Below are 22,619 nucleotides of genomic sequence, written 5' to 3'. Positions count from 1 at the left end.
ATAAGACAAAAATACCCTTATAAATTCAAAAACAAATTGATTTTTTTAAAAAAACGAAAAATTTCAATTTAAAAATGGTATTTGTATAATAAGTCCCTGAGTCAATCCTCCAAAATTTTTAAATCCCTAAGTTTTTTTTTTTTTTCGAAAATTTACTCCCTGAGTCAATGAAAATGACAATAAAATCTCTGCCGTAAAAATTTTTTAACAGCCATTAGTCAAATTCAAAACGCACTATTTCACCTAATTAAAATATTAATTTTTTATTAATTTAATTTTAAAATAAATCTAAAAATAAAAAAATAATAAAAAAGGACAGAGGTGGCCGAACCACCCCAGACGGGGTGGTCGGCCACCCCATTTTGCCTAGGGGTGGTTCGACCACTCCTAAGGGCCAAACCCTCAAATTTGTTTTTGAGGGTTTGGCCCTAGGGGGTGGCCGGGGGTGGTTCGGCCACCCCTAGACCGGCCTTTTGGGGGTGGCTGAACCACCCCCAAAATGGGGTGTCTGGCCACCCCCTATGTGGTGGTTCGGCCACCCCTATCCCTTTTTTTTTTTTTAATTTATTTTTTTAGTTTTTTTTTTAAATTAAATTAATAAAAAATTAATATTTTAATGAGGTAAAATGGTGTGTTTTGAATTTGACTAACGGCTATTAAAAATTTTTTATGGCAAGAATTTTATTGTCATTTCCATTGACCTAGAGAGCAAATCTTTCAAAAAAAAAAAAAAACTTAGGGATTTAAAAATTTTGGAGAGTTGACTCAAGGACTAATTATACAAATACCCATTTAAAAACAATACTTTTTAAAAAAATTAAACGAAATTTTTTTATTTTTTTAACGGAAATTTTTATGTAAAAAAACAATTTTTTATGTAGTATTTTTTTAAACGTAAATGTTTATTTTTTAAAAAAAAAATTATAAAACAAAAATAAAAATAAAAAACGAAAATTTTCAATTTTTATAAGAAAAAGATTTAAAAAAAAAAAATTAAAATTGGCCACCGTTTGGAATTTTAGAAAGTTTGAGGGGACATATCAATTGGGTGGTAGTTTGAGGGGTACATAGACTTTTCATTTTATTTTTAAACGAAAATGCAGGGGGGGGAGAATCTGTTATGGTTATGGTCTAACTAATGTATAAAGCTAACTCACGTGGCAACAATATGATTGAAAATGAAATAAATTTAAATTTTGAGAAATTCAATTATATTGTGACACATTAATTTGTAAAATTTGTTTGTAAGACTAACATTTTTCTATATCTTTTCTTTTTGTAAAAAGATTTTGAATCAAATGGCTAATTCGGTTTAAAAACGGTCACAGATGGTACATTTTGTAAACCAAAATGCTAATTTAGTACTTTTGTCTAGATTTTGTTCATTTTTTTAATAGAGATACACATCACTATTGGAATAATTTCCTCAGTTTTGAATACACAAGATAAAGCAAGTAGAAGACCAACTCAAATGAAATATTAGATAATATCTTATCTTTGATTTAAGTTTGTTAGTTTGATTTAATTTTTTTACGTTTGAAATTTCAAAACCAAATGTATATCTTATAATTTGTTATAAATAGAAGTATTGTCAAAGACTTTATTGAGGCACCTCTGTAAAGCTATGAATTTCTGTTTGAAGCTTTTAAGTCATGGCATAGTAGATATATAGCATTTCCAAGCATCCTGAAAACCCACCCATTTGAATTAATAAACAATTCAAAGAATCAGTAGCCAAAAAAATAATAAAATTAATAAACAATGAATTTCATTCAACTTTTATAAAATCTCTCATTCAAATTTAAACACGTATACAGTGCATGTTTTCAACGGACTCCATCAATTATTGTGAAATGTTATTTTAGCATATTTTTATTTTTATTTATTGTTTTTTAATGAAAGAAATTCGTATCATGTAATATATTTTTACACCCAACAAAAATTCATAACATATTCGCATGTACTCAACTCATAACTTACTATAATCGCCAAGTCATTTGGATGGAAAACAAACATTCTTAACATAATCGCATGTACTCTAAGGAGAGTGTTTTTTTGTTTTTTGTTTTTTGTTTTTCCTGAGTGACTCATCAAGATTCAAGGGAGGGGTTGGTAACATGCATAAGTTACTAGTCCTTGTGAAAGCTGGGTAGCAACAAGGAAACTGTTTTTTCTTCTTCTTTTTTGAAGCAACAAGGTATAATATCTTCTTGAATTAATGCAAAGCTTTCTGGGCTTTAACATTTATCCTTTCCAATTTGATCTTCTCCATTTTTTAATTCAACTATAAAAATCAAACACGAACAATAAAATAAAAATGGTAAGAAAAAGAGTTAATTATTTAATAATGACACTAGAAAGATACTTTTTGATTAATAATCCAACAATTTTTGTCGTAGATTTTTGGACACCAACTAGAAATTACAATTGACACCGGCTACAAAGACCAAAACACCAATCATAGTAAGCACCACCGAAGCACCACCGAAGATGGTGAAGATTGAAATTACATTTTACACATTTAAAAGTCCAATCATTGCAAGAATCACCACAATTATTACATGGAGGATGGATGCCCTTGCCATTGTCAACAAAAGTGAGGGGATGTTCGTGCGTGTCAAACTTATAAGTCCTCCCAAACTTCATTAATGGATGTTTCCCAAGAACGCAATCGAAATGAGCAGGAAAATCGAGATCTCGACAATAGTAGAACCAATGTTTTGGATCTCGTGGTTCTTCACAAATATCGCAATAATACTCATCATCATCATAATCATCTTCAACTTTATAACAAAGTGCGAACGATTGTTTGTACGGACTGTATTTTGTGGTAAGCGGCAATGTAGTGCATTTGAAATCCAAAGTAAATTCACAATGAGCACAACGAAAGATTTGTCCTTCAAAATCACAAGAACTGCACTTTTCAGAATTTGATGCGCAGTAGAGAATAAGTCGGTGCTCATGACCTTCATAGTTAAGGATATCAGATATCAAACTACAATGGACATCAAGGTCGAAGTCGCATTTGTCACAATGGTAGACGAAGCCATTACATTTGCGCCTACAAGCATCGCAATAAAACCTCTTAAGAAGATAAGGTGCCTTGGAGAAGAGAACGAGGGGATGCCGATGAAGTGGGTGTGACTTTTTTCTAGGTAATTCAACACAAGATTTGTGGAGAAAGAATTTGCATGGAGTACAAGTATAAAACGGAGGGTAGATAGGCCACACACACCCATCACATTTTTCATCACTATCAAACTGCTCATTAATAAGCTTTAAGTCATGCTCATCACAAAAATGTTTGATTTCCACGGGTATTTCAACTTTGTCCTCTCCCAGTTTGGATTTCTTGACAACGTATGGATCTTCGCATTTTAGCGTACTTGTTGATTCAATGGGCTCTGTATCTTTAGATTCCGGCACAAATGTTTCATCCCGTAGTAGCTCATTTGCACCACAATTAGGATGGGTAACGAAATCACAAGTTGAGCAATAATAAACCATATAGTTTGTATTCACCATTTTAACACATAGTAGGCAAAGTCGATGGTCAGGTGACTCAGATTGATTGAGCAGAGGCTGAAGGGAATTGGTGAGGTGAAGAGGGTGGCTGTGACGAATATGTTTGACAAGCAATGGGCAGGAAGAACATTGTAGGTGAACAAAGAATGGGCAGATAGCACACAAGTAAAACATACCTTTGCCTTCTTTCCCACATACATCGCAAGTGAAAGAGATAGATCTCCGCACGAGGGTCAACGGGTGTTCATGAATTTCAGCTTGGATGGTGAGCGGTAGAGAAGCGCATTTACTTTCAAGCCAAAAGTTACAGTGACAACAATGGTAAATCAAGCCCTGTAGAACCTCCTCTCTATTGCAACCTTCGCATTTGATTTCCCTCTCCCAGGAATACGAATGGATGAGAAGAAGGGGATGTTTGGGGTGCAACAAGTGCTTCAACTCGAGGGGCAGTTGTGCACATGATTTGTGAAGGATGAACAAGGAACACTCTTTGCTGCAACTGTAATTAGGACCCCATATTTGTTTAAAGCACGCACAGCAAGGTAATGTTCTAATAAGATCCTTGTTTAGCTCTTCATTGAAGATCAACGGATGCTTGTGGAGGAAATGTTGAAGCTCCCTCTCTCTCTCCATCTCACTCTCTAGTTTTGTAAAAGGAAACTCTTTAATTAGTGATAAGGATATTTGTTTTGTGGTGTTGACTGGAAGGATTATTGGTTTAAAATGCAAAAATACCTGAAATATGAAGACGGATCCAGATGGATGTATTTTGCAGAGTTTGAGCTTAATTGTTGGAAAAAGATCGAGTGATCCAAATTAATGTTCGCACTTACTCTCACAGAGTGCAGCCTTCAACCGTACTCTGCAACAAAACCACACAATCATCTTCAAAACTACTCATCACCAAAAATAACCAAATTGAATGCATCACAATTCAACGTCTAAACAAACAATAAAAGAAATGATACTCAAATCACATAAAAGAAGGCGTCAAGTAATTAATACTCACATGAATTTGCACTCTTTTTAATTAAGTTTGAACAAATCTGATTTTCGCTTCAGAGGTTAATGGAGCTCCCAAGTTCAACCCCAGTTCCCTTCCGATAAGTGTAAGATTAAAAATTGTACCTAACCTGGGTATTCAAATGCTAAAAGGCAAAAGTATGGCGACAAAAGATGGCCAAGACGTAACCAACTTTACTCGCCTAATTATTGAAGCTCCCCATTATTTTATTTGCAGGTGGACGCGTTGGTAGGCGAGTAGAATATGACTCAATTTATTGGAAATTTTGAAGTCATTGCATTTTGAATCAAGTCATTTTTTTTTTAAAGAATATATATTTTAATATGCTGGGGTCAATAATTTTCTTATATTCTCTTATAAATTCAATAAATAATTCACATTTGATTTGCCTCTTCCAGGAATACGCATGGATGAGACGAAGGGGATTGAGGTGCAACGGATGCTCCAACTGGCGGGGCAGTTGTGCACAGGATTTGTGAAGAATGAACCAGGAGCACTTTTTGCAAATGTAATTAGGACCCCAAATTCGATTTTCGCAGCCATCGCAGAGTAATTTTTCATGATTCTTGTTTACCTCTTCATTGAAGATCAACGGATGCCTGTGGATGAAATGTAGAAGCTCCATCGGCCTCCCCATCTACCGCTCGAAATTTCTAAAACGAGAAAAAAGAACGGAAAAAAAAAAAAGGAAACCCATAAGCTGCGAGAAGGAATTCATGTGAGAAGGAGAAAGGGTTCGTGTGAGGAAGAGGAGAAGAGTGTGGGGAAAAGAGTAATGGCCATTGCATTGGATAGTGATGAAATTTCAAATTAATTCAAAAGACGCGTCAGAAGGTAATTGGTGGAGCTGGAATGACGTGGGAGGGTCTTCATAAAGCATCCAAGAGCTCTTTAAATTTGGCTTTTCTTTAAAAATTTTAAAAAATTTATAAAAAGAGTTATTTAACAAGCTTTCTATTTTATTTTAAATTTAACTTTGATTAACAAAACTATCTAAATACTAAGTGCCAAAAAGTAAAAATTATTTAGTTTTTTAATATATATATATATATATATATATATATATATATATATTTTCCTTCTCTCTCATCTACCAAGAATAAAAAAGAAGAAAAATAATAATATTTAATTAAAGTGGAGGAAGATGTAGAGAATTTGATATTTGGTTTATTTTAAAAGTGGTTCTTCAAATTTAACTTTTATTTGAAGAGCTCGATATAGATGCTCTAATGAGCTTTTTCCTTTTTTTTTTATTAAAAAAAAAGGATTAACATGGAGTTCCAAATCAATAGCATTTCCAAGCATCTTGAAAGGTACCCTTTTGAATTAATAAACAATTCAAAGAATCATTATGAACTTTGCTATGGCTTCAAGCTCCCAGATCGATCACACCATTGTCCTCTCAAACATTTCGTGCCGTGCAATTCCTCTCAAACAAATTGAATCAATTGAAATTGATCATGTTTTGATTTGACGCAAACAATAAGATGTACGTAGTAGAATGTAAATAAATTAATTGGTGCTTTTGTAATCTAATATATAGTTAATTATGTGTTTTTATTAAATACACTTTGTTTTTCAAATGAGTGATTCTAGGTTTCTAGCTAATTAATAGGCCAAAATGGTTTATGATGGATGTTGATCAATTGTGCATTTTAATAATTTTTCAAGTGCATTTTAATAATCTATAAAATAGCTAAACAATTAGGAAACGTGTTTTTTTCCCGAGAATCGCATTTTGTTTAATTTACAGGAATCAACTCATGACCATGCATAGTCGCCAAGTCATCATTCGGATGGAAAATTCACAAAAGTACGTCCTTCTTAACATATTAACGTACGCAAAGCTTTCCTCTCTCTATATGCATTTAATTTGGGCTTTCACATTTAATTTATTCTTTCCACTTTGTTCTTTTCCCTTTTCTAATTCAACTATAAAAATCAAACCCATACAATAAAATAAAATATGATAAGAAAAAGAGTTAATTATTAAATAATGATACTCAAAAGAAACCTCTGAATAATAATCAAACAATTTTCCTTGTATATTTTCAGAGACCAACCAAAAATTACAATTGGCACCAGCTATGAAAACTGAAACACCAATCATGTTAAGCACCACTCGTAATAGTGAAGATTGAAATTACATTTGACACATTCAAAAGTTCAATCATCGCAAGGATCACCACATTTATTACATGTAGGATGGACGCCCTTGCTGCTCTTGTCAACAAAAGCGAGGCGATGTTCGTGCTTGTCAAACTTACAAGTCTTCCCAAACTTAATTAATGGATTTTCCCCCAGAATGCATTTTGGATGAGCAGGAAAATCGATATCTCCACAATAGTAGAACCAATGTTTTGGATCTCGTGGTTCTTCACAAATATCGCAATAATACTCACCATTATAATCATCTTCACCTTTATAACAAAGTGCGAACGGTTGTTCGTACAGTTTGTATTTTATGGTACACGGTAGTGTAGCACATTTGAAATCTAGAGTAAATTCACAATGAGCACAACGAAAGATTTTTCCTCCAGAATCACAAGAACTGCATTTTTCATAATTTGATTCGCTGCTGTAGAGAATAAGTCGGTGCTCATGACCTTTATGGTTAAAGATGTCAGGTATCAAACTACACTGGACATCAAGGTTGAAATCGCATTCGTCACAGTGGTAGATGAAGCCATTACAATTGCGGTCACAAGCATCGCAAACAAAATATATATCAACATCATGTGGCTCAGGGAGGAGAACGAGGGGGTGTCGATGAAGTGGGTGTGACTTTATTCTAGGCACACTACAAAAAAAAGCTCATTTCTTCACGTGTCAAACAGTAACATTTTTTTGGCACGTCAGTAAATGCTGACGTGTTAAAAGTAGCACGTCAATAAATTATTTACTGACGTGTTAAAAGGTACACGTCAATATTTACTGACGTGTTGAAAACAACACGTCAGTATTTACTGACGTGTCACTTTGGCACGTCAGTAAATTTGAACCAAATTTAAATGTGACATCATTTTAAAATTAATAAATAATTGGCTGATTATTTACTGACGTGTCAAATACTGACACGTCAATATTTATTGACGTGTCAATTTGACACGTCAAGAATTGTTGACGTGTCAAAATGACACGTCAACAATTCTTGACGTGTCATTTTGACACGTCAACAATTCTTGACGTGTCAAATTGACACGTCAACAATTCTTGACGTGTCAAATTGACACGTCAACAATTATTGACGTGTCAAATTGACATGTCAAGAATTGTTGACGTGTCATTTTGACACGTCAAGAATTCTTGACGTGTCATTTTGACACGTCAACAATTCTTGACGTGTCAAATTGACACGTCAAGAATTACACTATGTAAATATAAATAAATACATATATATATATATATATATATATGATCCCAACATTATTAGGGTAATTTAATATTGTACAGTATGATCGAATTCCAATTAACATTCAATAAAATTAATTTTTAGAAAACAAGAACCGACCAGTACTTTAATATATATTTTTCTGATGCGTCGCATGTACGGTAACCCATTCCATTTGAACATTCAAAACTTAAAAAAAATTCCAACGGTTAGCCATATTTTACTCGAGATATCATATATATAGCAAAACCATGCAAAATGATATTTATATAACATGAATTTAACGTGCATGCATGGTTCAAATTATAGTAAAGGATATATATATATATGTACGTATAACATGCATTTTTCTCGATCTCGTTCATTTAATTGTGAGACACCAAATTTGGTATTTCATTAATTAAAATAATTAAAGTAACAATATTGGTGATCGATGATATTAACGTTTTGACAAACACACACACACAGACATATATATATATATATATATATATATATATATATATATATATATATCATGTACGCTATATATCAATTAGGTTTTAGCCATGCACATTAAAATGAAAATTGTTGTTTGTAAGATTAATTGCACTATATATATATATATTCATGTACATCAAATAAAACCAAATACATGAGAACTCAAATGGAAATACAAAAGAGGAAAACATAAATTATATTAGTATTAATATAATTAATATACTATATTATAAACATATAAACATGTATATATATATATATATATGCTATTCAAACTAACGTGTATAAATATATTATAACATATATATATATATATAATTAATTAATATAGATAATATATATATATATATATATATATAAATATTTCCTGACGTGCCTATGTGGCGCGTCAGGAAAGTGCGTTGGGAAGGCCAGCGCCTGCTGGCCGTCCCATCGCACGCACTTGCAGTAGTGATATTTTTTTTTTTTTTTTTTTTTTTTTTTTTTTTTTTTTGATTTTCCCTCCCCTGGTGCTACCACATTTGCACGCACATACCCCCACCCAGCTCGTCTCTCTTCTCTCCCGCCAGCCTTGCTTTTGTTCGATCTTCTGCATATCTCCTCTCTCACTCTTCCTCATTTTCTTCTACTTTCTCTTCATTTGCTCCGGCCGTGATCAGCTACAAAAAACAGACCGGAGCGCCGTACGTACCGCTCTCTAGCTAGCTCACTCCCCGTCGCCGGCCACCGCCTCCACAGCGTCGTTGCCGTCTCCGGCGATTCTCCGGCCGAATCTGCTCCTCCATCTCGATCACCTGCAGGTATATATATATATATATATATATATTTTGTTTTATTTTATATATGCTATTGTTTTTTATTATTGCAGATTAATATATATATATATATGCATATATTGTGTTGTATAAAATTGTTGTTTTATGTTGTTTTATATTGTGTTGTTTTATTATTGCAGAGTATAAAATTGTTGTTAATTTTATGTTGTTTTATATTGTGTTGTTTTATTATTGCAGAATATATATATATATTTGTGTTGTTCTACATATATTGTTTTATTTGATATAGTTTTTAGGTAATATATATATATATATATATATATATATATATATATATATATATTGCAGAATATATAAAATATATACATTATGTTGTATATTGCAGAATTGTATGTTTCATTTTGTCATATATTCGCATGATGTTTCAATAATGTATGAGATTGAGTATTTGTGAGCTTGTAATTGATGTTACATTTTTGTTTTTTTAGGAATATCTATTAATTAATTACTTATTGTACGTTGAAAATATAGATGCATGCAAAATGATGTTTCTTATGCTAGGTAGGTTTTTCTTTGTAAATATAATTGTTTTTTAAATATAATTACTTCACAAGGACCTGGTACTTGTATGCAAGACCAGTGTGGTTGGTACGTGAAATTATGAATCTTACACTGTCCCACTTGCAAATTATAATCAGCCCAGAGAAAAAAAAAAAAAAAAAAAAAACACATTTGGAGGAGATTATGAAGTTTCTTAGAGGATTTCATAGGAGGAGATAGATTAGATATGTAGATGAAATATGGACCTACTGGTTGAAGGTGTATTACAGCTGTAATGGTGGTTGCACGTCCCTTCATTCTAACCCCAATTTTATGTCTTTCTTCCATTTCTTTTTTGGGTTTCTCTGCCAAAAATTTTATATATAGTCCAAACCCCACACGTGCCCACACATCCAATCCACAGATTAGATTTATGATAGACCCTCCTTTCTTTTGTGGTTAAATATATGCATTAAAAAAAAAATAGATAAATTAGGGTGGCTCGTGGTAAATGATTATAATATGGGAAAGTTATTACAAATTGATTTATTAGAAAAAAAAATATTTAAATAAAATAGTTCAAATTGTAATATATATATTTTTTTGAAAGTCAACTTGTAATATATATATTTTTTTGAAAGTCCCCACCAAAGAAAATGCTTAAATTTTGGATCAAGTATTTTTTTTTTTTAATTTGGTTTTTGTAGATTAATTATAATAGATAAGGGTTATAAATACACCCTTCAGTACGGTTGAATGTAGATACGCATGAATATGTATATATTTTTGGACATAAACAATTTAACCCTATACGAGAATGTATAGGTTTATATTTCTAATGTGGTTCAAATATTTAGGTATCGGTTTATGTTTATATACATGCATGTGCTTGAAAGTATGTATACAATTTGTAAGTCTTATGTATTTATTCCTAACTCATGTACGTAGATAAAAATGGACAAGAGTTGGATGACAAAGTCTAGGGGTACGAGGGAATACAGAGACGGGTGTAGAATGTTTGTGGAGTTTGCAGTTAGTAACTGTAGAACCCTTGATGGATTCATCTATTGCCCTTGTAAGGTTTGTCGAAATAACCGGCGCCACCCGCCGGGTTTCGTATTCGACCACTTGACAGGGGGAAAAGGAATGATGCCGGAATACACACTTTGGTTCTATCACGGTGAGAAGCATGTACAGGGTCCTGATACCGGGTCTAATTCCAATCGCCCGGCCTCAGATGCGGGTGCATGTGCAAATCAGGGTGGAGACATGCACGGAATGTTGCGTGATTTATTCGGCATGCACGAAGTAGTTAGGGAAGACAATTGTGAGCCTCAGGCCGTAGTGCAAGGGGGTGAGGAAATTGTGACCGAAGAAGCCGCTGAAGGCGATGCACTAAAGTACTATGCCCTTCTAAAAAAGGCGGAGAAGCCACTTCATACTGGGACAAAACATAGCAAATTAAGTGCCACTGTTCACCTGTACAACTTGAAGTGTGTTGGTGGAGTTAGTAACTCGATTTTCTCGGCTTTCCTAGAGTTCATCAATCAGTTGCTACCCGAGACTAGTGAAACTCTGCCAGTTAATACATATGAGGCGAAAAAGTTTTTGCGAGACATGGGACTAGGCTATGAGAAGATTCCAGCGTGCCGTAATGACTGTATGCTATTCTGGAAGGGCAATAAAGAGTTGGATTCATGTACCGTATGTGGAGAATCTAAATGGACGGAAGCAATCAATTTAGATGAGGACGGTCAACCCATATCATCGGGCAAGAAACGTCCGGTGAAGGTGTTGCGGTGGTTTCCACTCATACCACGACTACAGAGGTTGTTTATGTCAGAACATACAGCACGCTTTATGAGGTGGCATGCAGAAGGCCGCACTAAGGATGGCGTATTGAGGCATCCAGCCGACGGCTTAGCATGGAAGTCATTTGACAATTTACATCAGGAGTTTTCAGCGGATAGCAGGAATGTAAGGCTCGGACTAACCTCTGATGGATTTAATCCATTTGGGAATATGACTACATCGCACAGCACTTGGCCTGTAATGGTTGTACCCTACAACTTGCCTCCTTGGATGTGCATGAAACACACATCTTTTATACTATCATTGATTATCCCGGGCCCAAGTTCACCTGGAATGGATATAGATGTCTACCTTCAACCCTTAATTGAAGAGTTACAAGAACTATGGAATGTAGGGGTTCGCACATATGACGTCTCAAAGAAAAATAATTTTGTTATGCGAGCGCAGTTGATGTGGACAATTAATGACTTCCCAGCATATGCAGATTTGTCTGGATGGTCTACCAAGGGTGAGAAGGCATGTCCGTGTTGTATGAACTCGACATGGTCAAAATGGTTAAAACATGGCCATAAATGGTGTTATATGGGGCACAGGCGATACTTGCCCATGGATCATCCATGGAGACGAAACAAAAGCACATTTGACGGCAACGTAGAACTAGAATGTGCCCCTGATGTGCCAAGTGGAGATGAAGTCATAAGCCAATTAGAAGGGATGGTGTTTGGGGATGAGAACGCCGGTCAGGCAAGGGAGGCTGAGAAAAAAGAAAGAAAAAAGCAGAAGACGAATAATGGCCATGTAGTGTGGAAGAAGAAAAGTATTTTCTTTAGGTTGCCGTATTGGAAAGATAATTTATTGCGGCATAATCTTGATGTTATGCACATAGAGAAAAACGTCATGGACAACATACTTGGTACAATACTGGACATTCCAGGGAAAACGAAGGACAACCACGCCGCCCGCTTAGATTTGCAAGAAATGGGCTTGAGACGTACACTTCATACATTTGTGGACCCGCAGGATGGTAAGACCTATTATCAACAAGCTACCCACACGATGTCCAAGGATGATAAAACACATTTTTTGAAAGTGCTACGAAATGTAAGGGTGCCCGACGGATATGCCTCGAACATTTCTCGTTGTATACGACTTAAGGACCGTACGATATCGGGGTTAAAAAGTCATGACAGTCATGTACTGATGCAGCAGCTTCTACCTATTGCATTGCGTGGTTCACTTCCAAGCAATGTGGTTAGACCTCTTGTTGAGATGTCCACATTCTTCAGGTGCCTATGTTCAACAACATTGACCGAACAGGATATTGACCGACTACAGTGTGACATCTGTATCACGTTGTGCAAGATGGAACAAGTTTTCCCCCCCAGCTTCTTTACGAGCATGGTTCATGTGGTCGTGCATCTTATCCGTGAATGCCGACTCGGTGGACCTGTACAGTATAGATGGATGTATCCGGCAGAGAGGTAAAATTTGTTTACGGATATTTTTCTATTTTTTGGTTTCAGGTGCCAATACATGACAAGTACTAACTAAACTGAAAATATGTATTGGTTCATATTTAGGAGCCTTGGAGTATTCAAATCTAATGTGCGCAACAAAGCGGCTCCCGAGGGCTGCATTGCGGAGGGCTACATAGCAACTGAGTTGGTGACGTTTTGTTCGAGATATTTAGAGAATACACCAACCTTTCACAATAGGATACAAAGAAATCTGGATGGTTCAAAGGGAAATGGAACACGAGTCCGACTCGACCGAATCACAATGACACAGATACACCGGTATATTATGTTCAACTTGGACGAGTTTCATCAATTGCGGATGTAAGTAGAGATCTTTTGTTGGTACATTGCATGCTCAATGAACTTGTGACAATATTGCTCGTATTGAATTATAATTAACATAATTTCGAATTGTAGGATGCACATAGATACGCTTAGGCGATCATGCAATAGGGGACGAACAACAGAGGCTCAGTTGGAGACCCAACATTATGACTTGTTCTGCGAGTGGTACCGTGACTACGTAAGAATGATGTGATGTTTACCTTATCACAATTGTCGGAGTTATTTGCGTGCAATTTTTAAAATCAACTAAAGCTAGTAACCGTGCGTTTCCATTGTACGTAATATATTCACAGGTCGATCAATTGGACGAGCGATCCAGGAATGAACTTGGTGACAAATTGGTAATGCATTGTAGAGGGCCGAGGGAGGCAGCAGTCAGATACAATAGATATGTGGTTAACGGCAAGCTGTTTCGCACTATTGCATCTGATGCCGGAAAGAGGACTCAGAACAGCGGGGTGTGTGTGCCGACTCTTGATGGCGACACGTACTACGGGAAGTTAACGGAAATAGTTGAGGTTGAGTATTACGACAGGACTAAGTACGTTATGTTTAGGTGTGATTGGGCAGACAACACGAGGGACAAGGGGTACAAGGTGGATGAGTATGGTATAGTACTTGTCAACTTCAAAAACCTTGTCCACACGGGAGACCTGGTTTCTGATGAGCCGTATGTGCTAACTTCACAAGTTGACCAGGTATTTTACGTACAAGATGATAGGTGCCCAGATTGGGCTTGCGCAGTAAGGACCAAGCCTAGAAACATATACGACGTTGGTCAGGTTGAAGGACATCAAGATTCATGTGTCAATTACCACGAGTGTGAGCCTCTTATTTTGCCCAGAAATGTTGATCACGATCTACAAGATCATATCGAATACGTCAGACACGACTTAGATCCAACCGAAGCGTATGTATAGTAGTATAATTAATTTTATATTTATGTTTTGATTGGTAGTTGTTCACTACATGCACATTACATCAACACACTTAATTAAGCTGTGCATTTGCTAAAATCTGATATATATCTCATGTAGCACTATTATTCATGCATACTTAATGTAGTAAATATTTCATACATTGTTTAAGAAATTAATTGGGTTTGTGGTGTTTTTTACAGGGTACCATGAGTACAAGGGGGAAGAGGAAAGCACGCAGGGGCTCGTCCGCAGTGCGGCAGTCTACGTCGCCTGGGTCTCCGGCAGTCCAACTTGATGACAGCGAGCAACAAGACGTTGCTCAGCTTCTTGGGATACAGGAAGGATATCGACCAGTTCTTCCAGGTACGATGGAAGGGGAGACCCCTGTCCATGCTTCATACACTCGGGCAGGCATGGCCCAAACCGGGTTTCGGGTTGATTCGTACCCGTACAGCGAGTTACGACAGAGTTATGAGGGCGATGTCGAGCGGCTTTACACCCAGCATAGCGCAGGTACGCCCGACTGTTTTTTTAAAGATTCAAAAGATTGAAAGTTTCTAACTATATTGGTGCAATATCAATTATATTTAACTACAACTACAATTTCATAGAATTCTAAACATTATTAAAAACTACAAAGCAGGTCTGGAGGACACTGAGACAGAGGCCCAGGAACACATGGCAGGTGGGGTACAGGCCACAGATGACCCGCAGCCCACCAACCCTACTCCCGACGCTCGGTTACGCCCTCGGCAGGTCCGGATCATAAGTAAGTGTATATACTTTAATGTCGTTGTTGATTTGGTTTTAATTTACTTGTTACCTAGTATTGAATTCGAAATAACTTACCTAACTAATTTTTAATTTGTTAGGTACTGATTCTGAAGGAAACACCGTTATTGAGGTGTTTACCATTCTTGATTCGCACAGGCGGCCGGGAGTCCCCCCCGGCAAACGGATCATTTTGGAGTACAATGCATCATGCCAGCCCGTTGGATTTAGTGCCGTGCGGTTCAGACGGATGACCGGAGACATAGTTAGGAGCGGAAATTTCGTCCGAATACCAGACGATTGGACGAAGGTACCGGACCGTACCAAGGAGGATATTTGGGACGCCTTGATGGTATGTTTTTTAATAATAAGTTAAACACTAGTAATGTATATATGTATATATACACTCTAAGTACGCTATATATATGTGTGTTTAGTAAGTAAATGCATATACACATATTTTATTTTATTTTTTAATTTATCAATGTTGAACTTGTGCAGGCATACTTTTTCGTTCCACCCGAGTACAACTTGGAAGCAGTAAAAAATGAAGCATTTAAGGATATGGGCTCCAAGCTGCGGACTTGGAGGCACGAGCTCAAAAAAATATGTGCCATTACGGAGGAAGATACGCCGGACACTATACGGGCAAGACTGGGGGGACAGACGCTAGGCGAGTACAATCCCGTCGATCTGGATATCTTATTGGAGAGATGGTGTACCCAGGAGAATAGGGTAGGTCATGAGTTAAATTCTTAGTGTTGTGTACTGTCATTTATTGTAATTGTATTGGTATTAACATATTAAAAGTGTTAACTGTGTAGGAGTATGCGGCGAAAATGAAGAGCTTGCGAGCATTAAATGATTCACCACATTGCACCGGATCAATGAGCTATGCCAGGTTGACACAAGAGGAGGTACGTGTGTAATTTATCCTATATATATCTAACATTATATCGTATTGATATATTTAAAAATAAATGAATTACCTATTTTAAATGCAGGCCGAACGTTTGGGCCATCAACCCACTCGTGCACACAATTATGTCAAGTCACACACGAAGAAGGGCGGTGGATATCCGAATGATATTGTGAAGGAGAGATGTGTATGATATTCACTTTTCATATGTTGTTTTGCTTGTATATTTGATAAATTATTTGCGATTAACAGTTGTGCGACCCACTGACTCAATAATTAATGTGACATTCAGGAAAAGATGAATGAGCTTATACCCACCGACCCTGCAGCATCGTCTAGCATCACAGAAGGAACGGTCAGGTGGGCGCCAAACGACGCATTCGCCCAGGCAATGGGAAATAAGCCTGAGTATGCCGGTAGGGTTCGGATGGCCGGACCAAATATTCTGCCTGTGCGGGGGACCATACACTCATACTATACACCGTCACAGGCACGGTCAGGAAACGTCAGGTATTCCACGATATCACAAGACACACTTGATAGAGCGCTTGACGCGGAGAGGGCGAAGCACAAGGAAGAGATGGATGCGTTGTTGGCCGAGAACAATGCGCGGGTAGCCCAGCAAGTGGCGGAGCAGATGGCTGAGAACAATGCCCGGGTAGCGCGACAGGCAGCTGAACAGGAGGCTGAACGTCAGGCAAGGTTTGACGCCCGTTTTCGCCAACTTGAGGAAATGATCCGGTTTCACACCCCACCAGACAATGCTTCCCCACCCTTTGCGATGGTGCGATCGTCGGTCGACAGTGGATCAGGTACTGACTTTTTTTAATAGTCAATTTAGTTTTATAACTGTCCCTATATATATATATATTTAGAATTTGGATATGTTGTAGTCATTCTAAATAATTAATGATGTTGTAAATCTTGCTTAAATTTGGTTTATATATCATGGTTGGTTTGGTGATGGATGTGGGTTAGAGTTTTGCTGGTTGAGATAATTATTTAGAGTTATTCATGCACGTATAAATGGATATAACTGCATGGCACGAAGCAATACATGCATATCAATATCATCAAGACCAGTTCTTCATAAACTTAATTTTGTAACTCTAAATATAAATAGATATAAATGCACTCAATGCTAGGGAGGGCGCTTTCCCTTTGTGTTTATCATATCTTCCATTGAACCCCCAACATTAATAACCTATATGGAAGTTCTATAATTGTATTCGGGCTCAATGATTGTTTGTATTATCATCTAACGTTAGTGGATTTTATTTGTTTGGTGGTTGTTTTATTGGTGAATATTGTTTGTTTTATCATTTGCAGGTAATGGACATCGTCGAGAGGATGCTATGGATGTCAATGATCGCTAGTCTGGTCGAGAATTTGAGGCTATTCACAGTTGTGTATAAGTTGATGTAATTGTATTTGTGTATATTATGTTAGTATGTGACATTTTTGGTGTGTTGAAGTTAGTTTATATATATATTTGTGATTGGTGTATATATATTATGTTATTTGTGTTATTATGGTGTGTTGAAGTTAGTTTTGATGGGTAGTTTGTGATTGATGTTAATGGATATGATGTATGTTATTTGATGGAAAAATTGTATATTATTTGCATGGTTTTGATGGATAGATTGAATATCAGGTGAACCGTAACACAAAATTCGGGTATAGTCCTGAAAAAAATCACAAAAAATATAGGGGGGAGGGAAAAAATCTGGTTCAAAACGAACCAAATTTGCCGACGTGTCAAAAATTGACACGTCAGTAATTACTGACGTGTCAATTTTTGACACGTCGGCAAATTTGGTTCGTTTTGAACCAAATTACTGACGTGTCAGTTTTTGACACGTCAGGAAATTCCTGACGTGTCAAAAACCGACACGTCAAGAAATTCCTGACGTGTCAGTTTTTGACACGTCAGTAATTTCCTGACGTGTCAAAAACCGACACGTCAAGAAATTCCTGACGTGTCAGTTTTTGACACGTCAGTAATTTCCTCACGTGTCAAAAACTGACACGTCAGGAATTTCCTGACGTGTCAAAAACTGACACGTCAGTAATTTCTTGACGTGTCAGTTTTTGACACGTGAGGAATTTCCTGACGTGTCAATTTTCACACGTCAGAAGATTTACTCACGTGTGAAAATTCAGCACGTCAGTAATTTCTGACGTGTCAATTTCGACACGTCAGGAATTCCGATTTCCTGACACCAACATTCTTCACGACCGAAACACGTCAGGAAAGCCCCGTCAGCAAGATTTACTGACGTGTCAGGTCGTCCGACACGTCAGTAACCATGGGTCAGCAAAAAATGTGTTTTTTGTAGTGGCAATTCAACACAAGATTTATGAAGAAAGAATCTGCATGGAGTACAAGTATAAAACGGAGGGTAGATAGGGCACACGCACCCATCACATTTTTCGTCATTCTCAAGCTGCTCATCAATAAGCTTTAAGTCATGCTCATGACAAAAATATTTGATTTCCACAGCTATTTCAATTTTGTCCTCTCCCAGTTTGGATTTCTTGACAACATATAGTAAGGAATCAATGGATTCATCAAGCCCCGGATCTTCGCATTTCATACTTGTTGATTCAATACGCTCCCACTGTAGCCCTTTCATATTTATATTTGTCGCACAATGAAGATGGGTAACGAAATCACAAGTTAAGCAATAATAAACCATGTAGTTTGTGTTCACCTTTTTAACACAGAGTAAGGAAACTCGATGGTCGGATTGATTGAGCTGAGGCTGCTTAAGGGAATTGGTGAGGTGAAGAGGGTGTCTGTGACGAATATGTTTGACAAGCAAAGGGTAGGAAGTACATTCAAGGTGGACCAATAATGGGCAGATAGCACATGAGTAAAACATGCCTTTCCCTTCTTCCCCACAGGCATCGCAAGTGAAAGTGAGAGATCTCCGCATGAGGGTCAATGGGTGTTCATGATGAATTTCAGCTTCAATGGTGAGTGGTAGAGAAGCACATTTATATTCAAGGCAAAAATTACAGTGATGAGAACATTGGTAAATGAAGCCCCGCTTAACCTCTCCATTGCAACCGTCGCATTTGCTTTTCCTCTTCCATAAATCACTATAGATGAGAAGAAGGGGATGTTTGGGGTGCAACGGGTGTTCCAACTCACGAGGTAGTTCTGCACATGATTTATGAAGGATGAAGATGAACAAGTGGCACTCTTTGCAAATGTAATTCGGACCCAACATTTGTTTTAAGCACCCAACGCAAATAAATTTCTTGAAATCCTTATTTAGCTCTTGATTGAAGATCAGCGGATGCTCGTGACTAAAATGTTGAATCTCCATCTCTTCCTCTCTATTACACTCAAGTATTTCTGTACAAGGAAACTCTTTAATTAGTGATAAGGATATAATTTTTATTTTTGTGATTAATGACTTAATTTGTTTATTGTATTCCCTATTTCCTAATTTAATATTGGCCCCTCTAGTTCCATCCCTGTCTGGTTGGATAGTAGAAAATATCCACCTCTTTTTTTAAAAAAAAAAAAAAAAAAAAAAAAAAAAAATTTACTTTGTTGTTCACTTTTATATGTATATATATGCGATAAGGGCAAAAAAACCCTTAATTATTATAACATCATACTAGCAAAAAATGAATGTCGGAATAGAATATAATAATACAACTGAAAATAGGCGAGTGGAGCAAGATGGTAGATATCACTACAAAAAATAATAGCAACAGCATAACCAAGAAAAGGAAATGAGAATGTAGTACCTTTCACTACTATAGAGCTTCAAGCTTGTTGGATAAATTGAAATTAAATGATCACAAACACCTTTCACCCCTTTGCTATATATAAGAAAATACAAATGTGTTTGTGCTTCAGAAACGATGAAAGAGGTGGGTTTATAAACAACTTAATTGAGATCCTTTCTTTGCCTCTACTCATTCTTTCCTTCTTTTCTTTTTGTATAACAACATTTATTCTCTTCCTTTATTCCCCCTCTTTTTTTTATATATATATATATGTTATGCTCCTTTATTTTATTCTCTTTTCTTTATCCTTTTCTTCATTTGTGCACATTCTTTACTTGGGATCGACCTCATATATATTGTCGGCATCACCATAATTAAGAGCCAATTATATTGAAGTTTAGCCAATAATATCAATTATCAATCGACATGATGTTATGAGTTTTTTTTTTTTTTTTTTTTTTAATTTCTAAAATTTGAGTCTCAAGTGATGTGTCACTATTTCATTATCTTATGTTTTTATTGACTAAAACAATAGATACATCATTTGGGAACCAAATTTTTTAGGATAATTTTGAAAAACCTAGCATTCCCATAAAATTTTATGAGAGGGGGAGAAAATGAAAAAATTAAATTTTTTGAAGGTAAAAATTAATTTTGAAGAGACCATTTTAATAAAAATACATAAAATTTAGAAGAAAATTTCAAATTTGTAGTGTTTTTTTTTTTTTTTAAAATAAATAAATAAATTGGGAGGGCATGGGACCCCCTAGGGGTAGAGATGGTTTCGCCTTTGGTATTAAATTCGAAAAAGTTCATATATTTCATTCAAACCACCACCCAATTAATAATATCCTCCCAAATTTTAAGTTGCAACAATGTCCTTCCAAGTATATATATATATATATATATGATCATAAAATTTTTTTTAATAAGACAAAAATATTCATATATTTGAAAAAATAAATAAATAAATCCCATTGGTAGAAAGGGGTGGCTCAGATTTTTTTTTTTTTTTTTCAATTGAAGAGTAACTAAATGTGGTCTTTTTTTGCCACCGCATAAGCCTCAAGAAAACCTTTCTCACCCAACCCAACCCAGCTATGCAATCTTATGGTTGGGAGGACATTGTTGTAATTTAAAGTTTGAAAGTCTATTCCAACTTTTTTCTAAAAAAGTTACTTAGCTAAACAAAAGAAAAAAAATTAATAAAAATACTTTCGTTCAATTCATAGCCTCGATTTGTTTAATGGTTTTAAATCATGCGGTTTGAAGTTTTGTTGAACGGTTTCGATGCTATTTTTAAAAAATAAATATTTCAAAATATAGTCAAGTATTTAGTAAAATTTGTAAAAAGAGTAAGACCCGTTTGTTAAATGTTTTTTCACTGCAATTTTTTGTTTCTCAATTTGAAGTTCATTTTTCAGTGTTCTCTGACTCTCAATACCTCAAAACCTACTTCGATCTGCAGAAAAATAAAAGGCTCTCCTCTTTTATTGGGTTTGTGAGAGAAATGAGGTAAGAAAAAGTAATATTTCAGGCTATTTTCAGCAATAAATGGGCCCATGAAGACACCCAAACAAAAAAAAAAAAAGAAGAAGAAGAAGAAGAAGAAGAAGATGGACATCATCTCAACTGATTATTCATTTGGCACGAGACAAAATCATTTATTTTCTGGATATTAATTTTTTCTTTTTTAAACAGAAAAGCAATATCCATTTGGAGGTCTAGTAAAAAAAAAACTATTGTGCATGTAATAAATATATAGTTTGGTTGGAGAACCTCGTTCAATACCTTTAAAAAAATTAAGGGAAAACTTCACTAAGTCCTCTTGAACTTTCAGCCAATTTTGTAGACCCTTCTTAAACTTCAAAATCTCTCATTTTGGACCCCTAAACTTTCATTTTCTCTCACTTTAAACCCATCTGTTAGTTTTCAACGTTAAATGCCCATTATACCCCTACTCAACCCACTTAAAATTTCGAAAATGCCCAAAACTACAGCACCCACCTCAGCCCAAAACGACACCGTTTTGGGCATTAAATTTTTTTTAAAAAAAAAAAGAAAAAAAAAAAAAAGAAAAAAAGAAAAAAAGGGGGAGAAGGATCGGGGTGGTTCCAACCACCCCCTTGACCAAAAATGGGGTGGTCGGACCACCCCCAAATGCACCGATCCCCCTTTTTCTTTTTCTTTTTGCCAAGGGGGTGGCCGGACCACCCCCTTGGCTATGGGGGTGGTTCGACCACCCCCAGATCGACCAGGGGGTGGGGAGCCACCCCGATATTTCTCCACATTTACTCTTTTTTTTATTTTTTTAATATTTTGCTTTAAAAAAAAAAAAAATTAATGCTCAAAACGACATCGTTTTGGGCTAGGTGAGTGTTGTAATTTTGAAATCCAAAACGGTGTAGTTTTAATGAGGAGTATAATGGGTATAAAAAAGTCAAACCACTAAATCTAACGTTGAAAACTGACAGACAGGTCCAAAGTGAGAGCAAATGGAAGTTCAGGGGTTCAAAATGAGAGATTTAGAAGTTCAAGGGGGGTCTGCAAAATCGGCCGAAAGTTCAAGGGAGCTTAGTGAAGTTTCCCCAAAAATTAAAGATAATGATACACAGTAGCCTAAGAGAAACAAAAAAGAAGATAAAAATTGATTTTTTTTTTTTCTTCTTTTCTATGAAATTATAAATGATTATTTTCTAATTCTGTCTAGAGGACATGGGGATATTTCCAAGCCATGTCTTGTCTTGTTTGCATATATGGGCCTTCGTGCCAATGTAGGCATTATTTTGCATCCTTGGATATAATAAGTGGTTTAATGGGTAGGAGGCCCACTAGCACTCGGGTACCCAACT

At 36.0% G+C, this 22,619-nt stretch overlaps 4 protein-coding genes across 4 annotated transcripts; 2 read left to right on the top strand and 2 right to left on the bottom strand.

Annotated features, from left to right (window-relative positions):
- Window positions 1-2,421: 2,421 nt before the first annotated feature.
- LOC132172501 (uncharacterized) lies at window positions 2,422-5,187 on the bottom strand. Its single transcript, XM_088516151.1, has 3 exons — window positions 4,928-5,187; window positions 3,585-4,226; window positions 2,422-3,413 (listed from the first exon to the last, which is right to left on the bottom strand). The coding sequence occupies exons 1-3, from the start codon at window positions 5,184-5,186 to the stop codon at window positions 2,422-2,424; spliced, it is 1,893 nt and encodes a 630-aa protein (XP_088372277.1). The 5' UTR covers window position 5,187.
- Window positions 5,188-6,715: 1,528 nt separating this feature from the next.
- On the bottom strand, window positions 6,716-19,355 carry LOC148587880 (uncharacterized). Its single transcript, XM_088516091.1, has 2 exons — window positions 18,347-19,355; window positions 6,716-7,329 (listed from the first exon to the last, which is right to left on the bottom strand). Exons 1-2 carry the CDS (start codon window positions 19,353-19,355, stop codon window positions 6,716-6,718), a joined length of 1,623 nt encoding a protein of 540 aa, XP_088372217.1.
- On the top strand, window positions 12,976-15,054 carry LOC148587882 (uncharacterized). Its single transcript, XM_088510971.1, has 6 exons — window positions 12,976-13,029; window positions 13,129-13,386; window positions 13,483-13,588; window positions 13,704-14,320; window positions 14,531-14,843; window positions 14,974-15,054. The coding sequence occupies exons 1-5, from the start codon at window positions 13,013-13,015 to the stop codon at window positions 14,538-14,540; spliced, it is 1,008 nt and encodes a 335-aa protein (XP_088367097.1). The 5' UTR covers window positions 12,976-13,012; the 3' UTR covers window positions 14,541-14,843; window positions 14,974-15,054.
- On the top strand, window positions 15,323-17,511 carry LOC148587881 (uncharacterized). Its single transcript, XM_088510969.1, has 6 exons — window positions 15,323-15,453; window positions 15,603-15,836; window positions 15,926-16,018; window positions 16,106-16,207; window positions 16,313-16,832; window positions 17,350-17,511. The coding sequence occupies exons 1-6, from the start codon at window positions 15,352-15,354 to the stop codon at window positions 17,394-17,396; spliced, it is 1,098 nt and encodes a 365-aa protein (XP_088367095.1). The 5' UTR covers window positions 15,323-15,351; the 3' UTR covers window positions 17,397-17,511.
- Window positions 19,356-22,619: the final 3,264 nt, after the last annotated feature.

The sequence above is a fragment of the Corylus avellana genome, chromosome 1, assembly GCF_965113065.1.
Source record: "Corylus avellana chromosome 1, dhCorAvel1.hap1.2, whole genome shotgun sequence".
Classification (NCBI taxonomy): Eukaryota; Viridiplantae; Streptophyta; class Magnoliopsida; order Fagales; family Betulaceae; genus Corylus; species Corylus avellana.
This window is presented reverse-complemented; position numbering and strand designations above follow the sequence as displayed.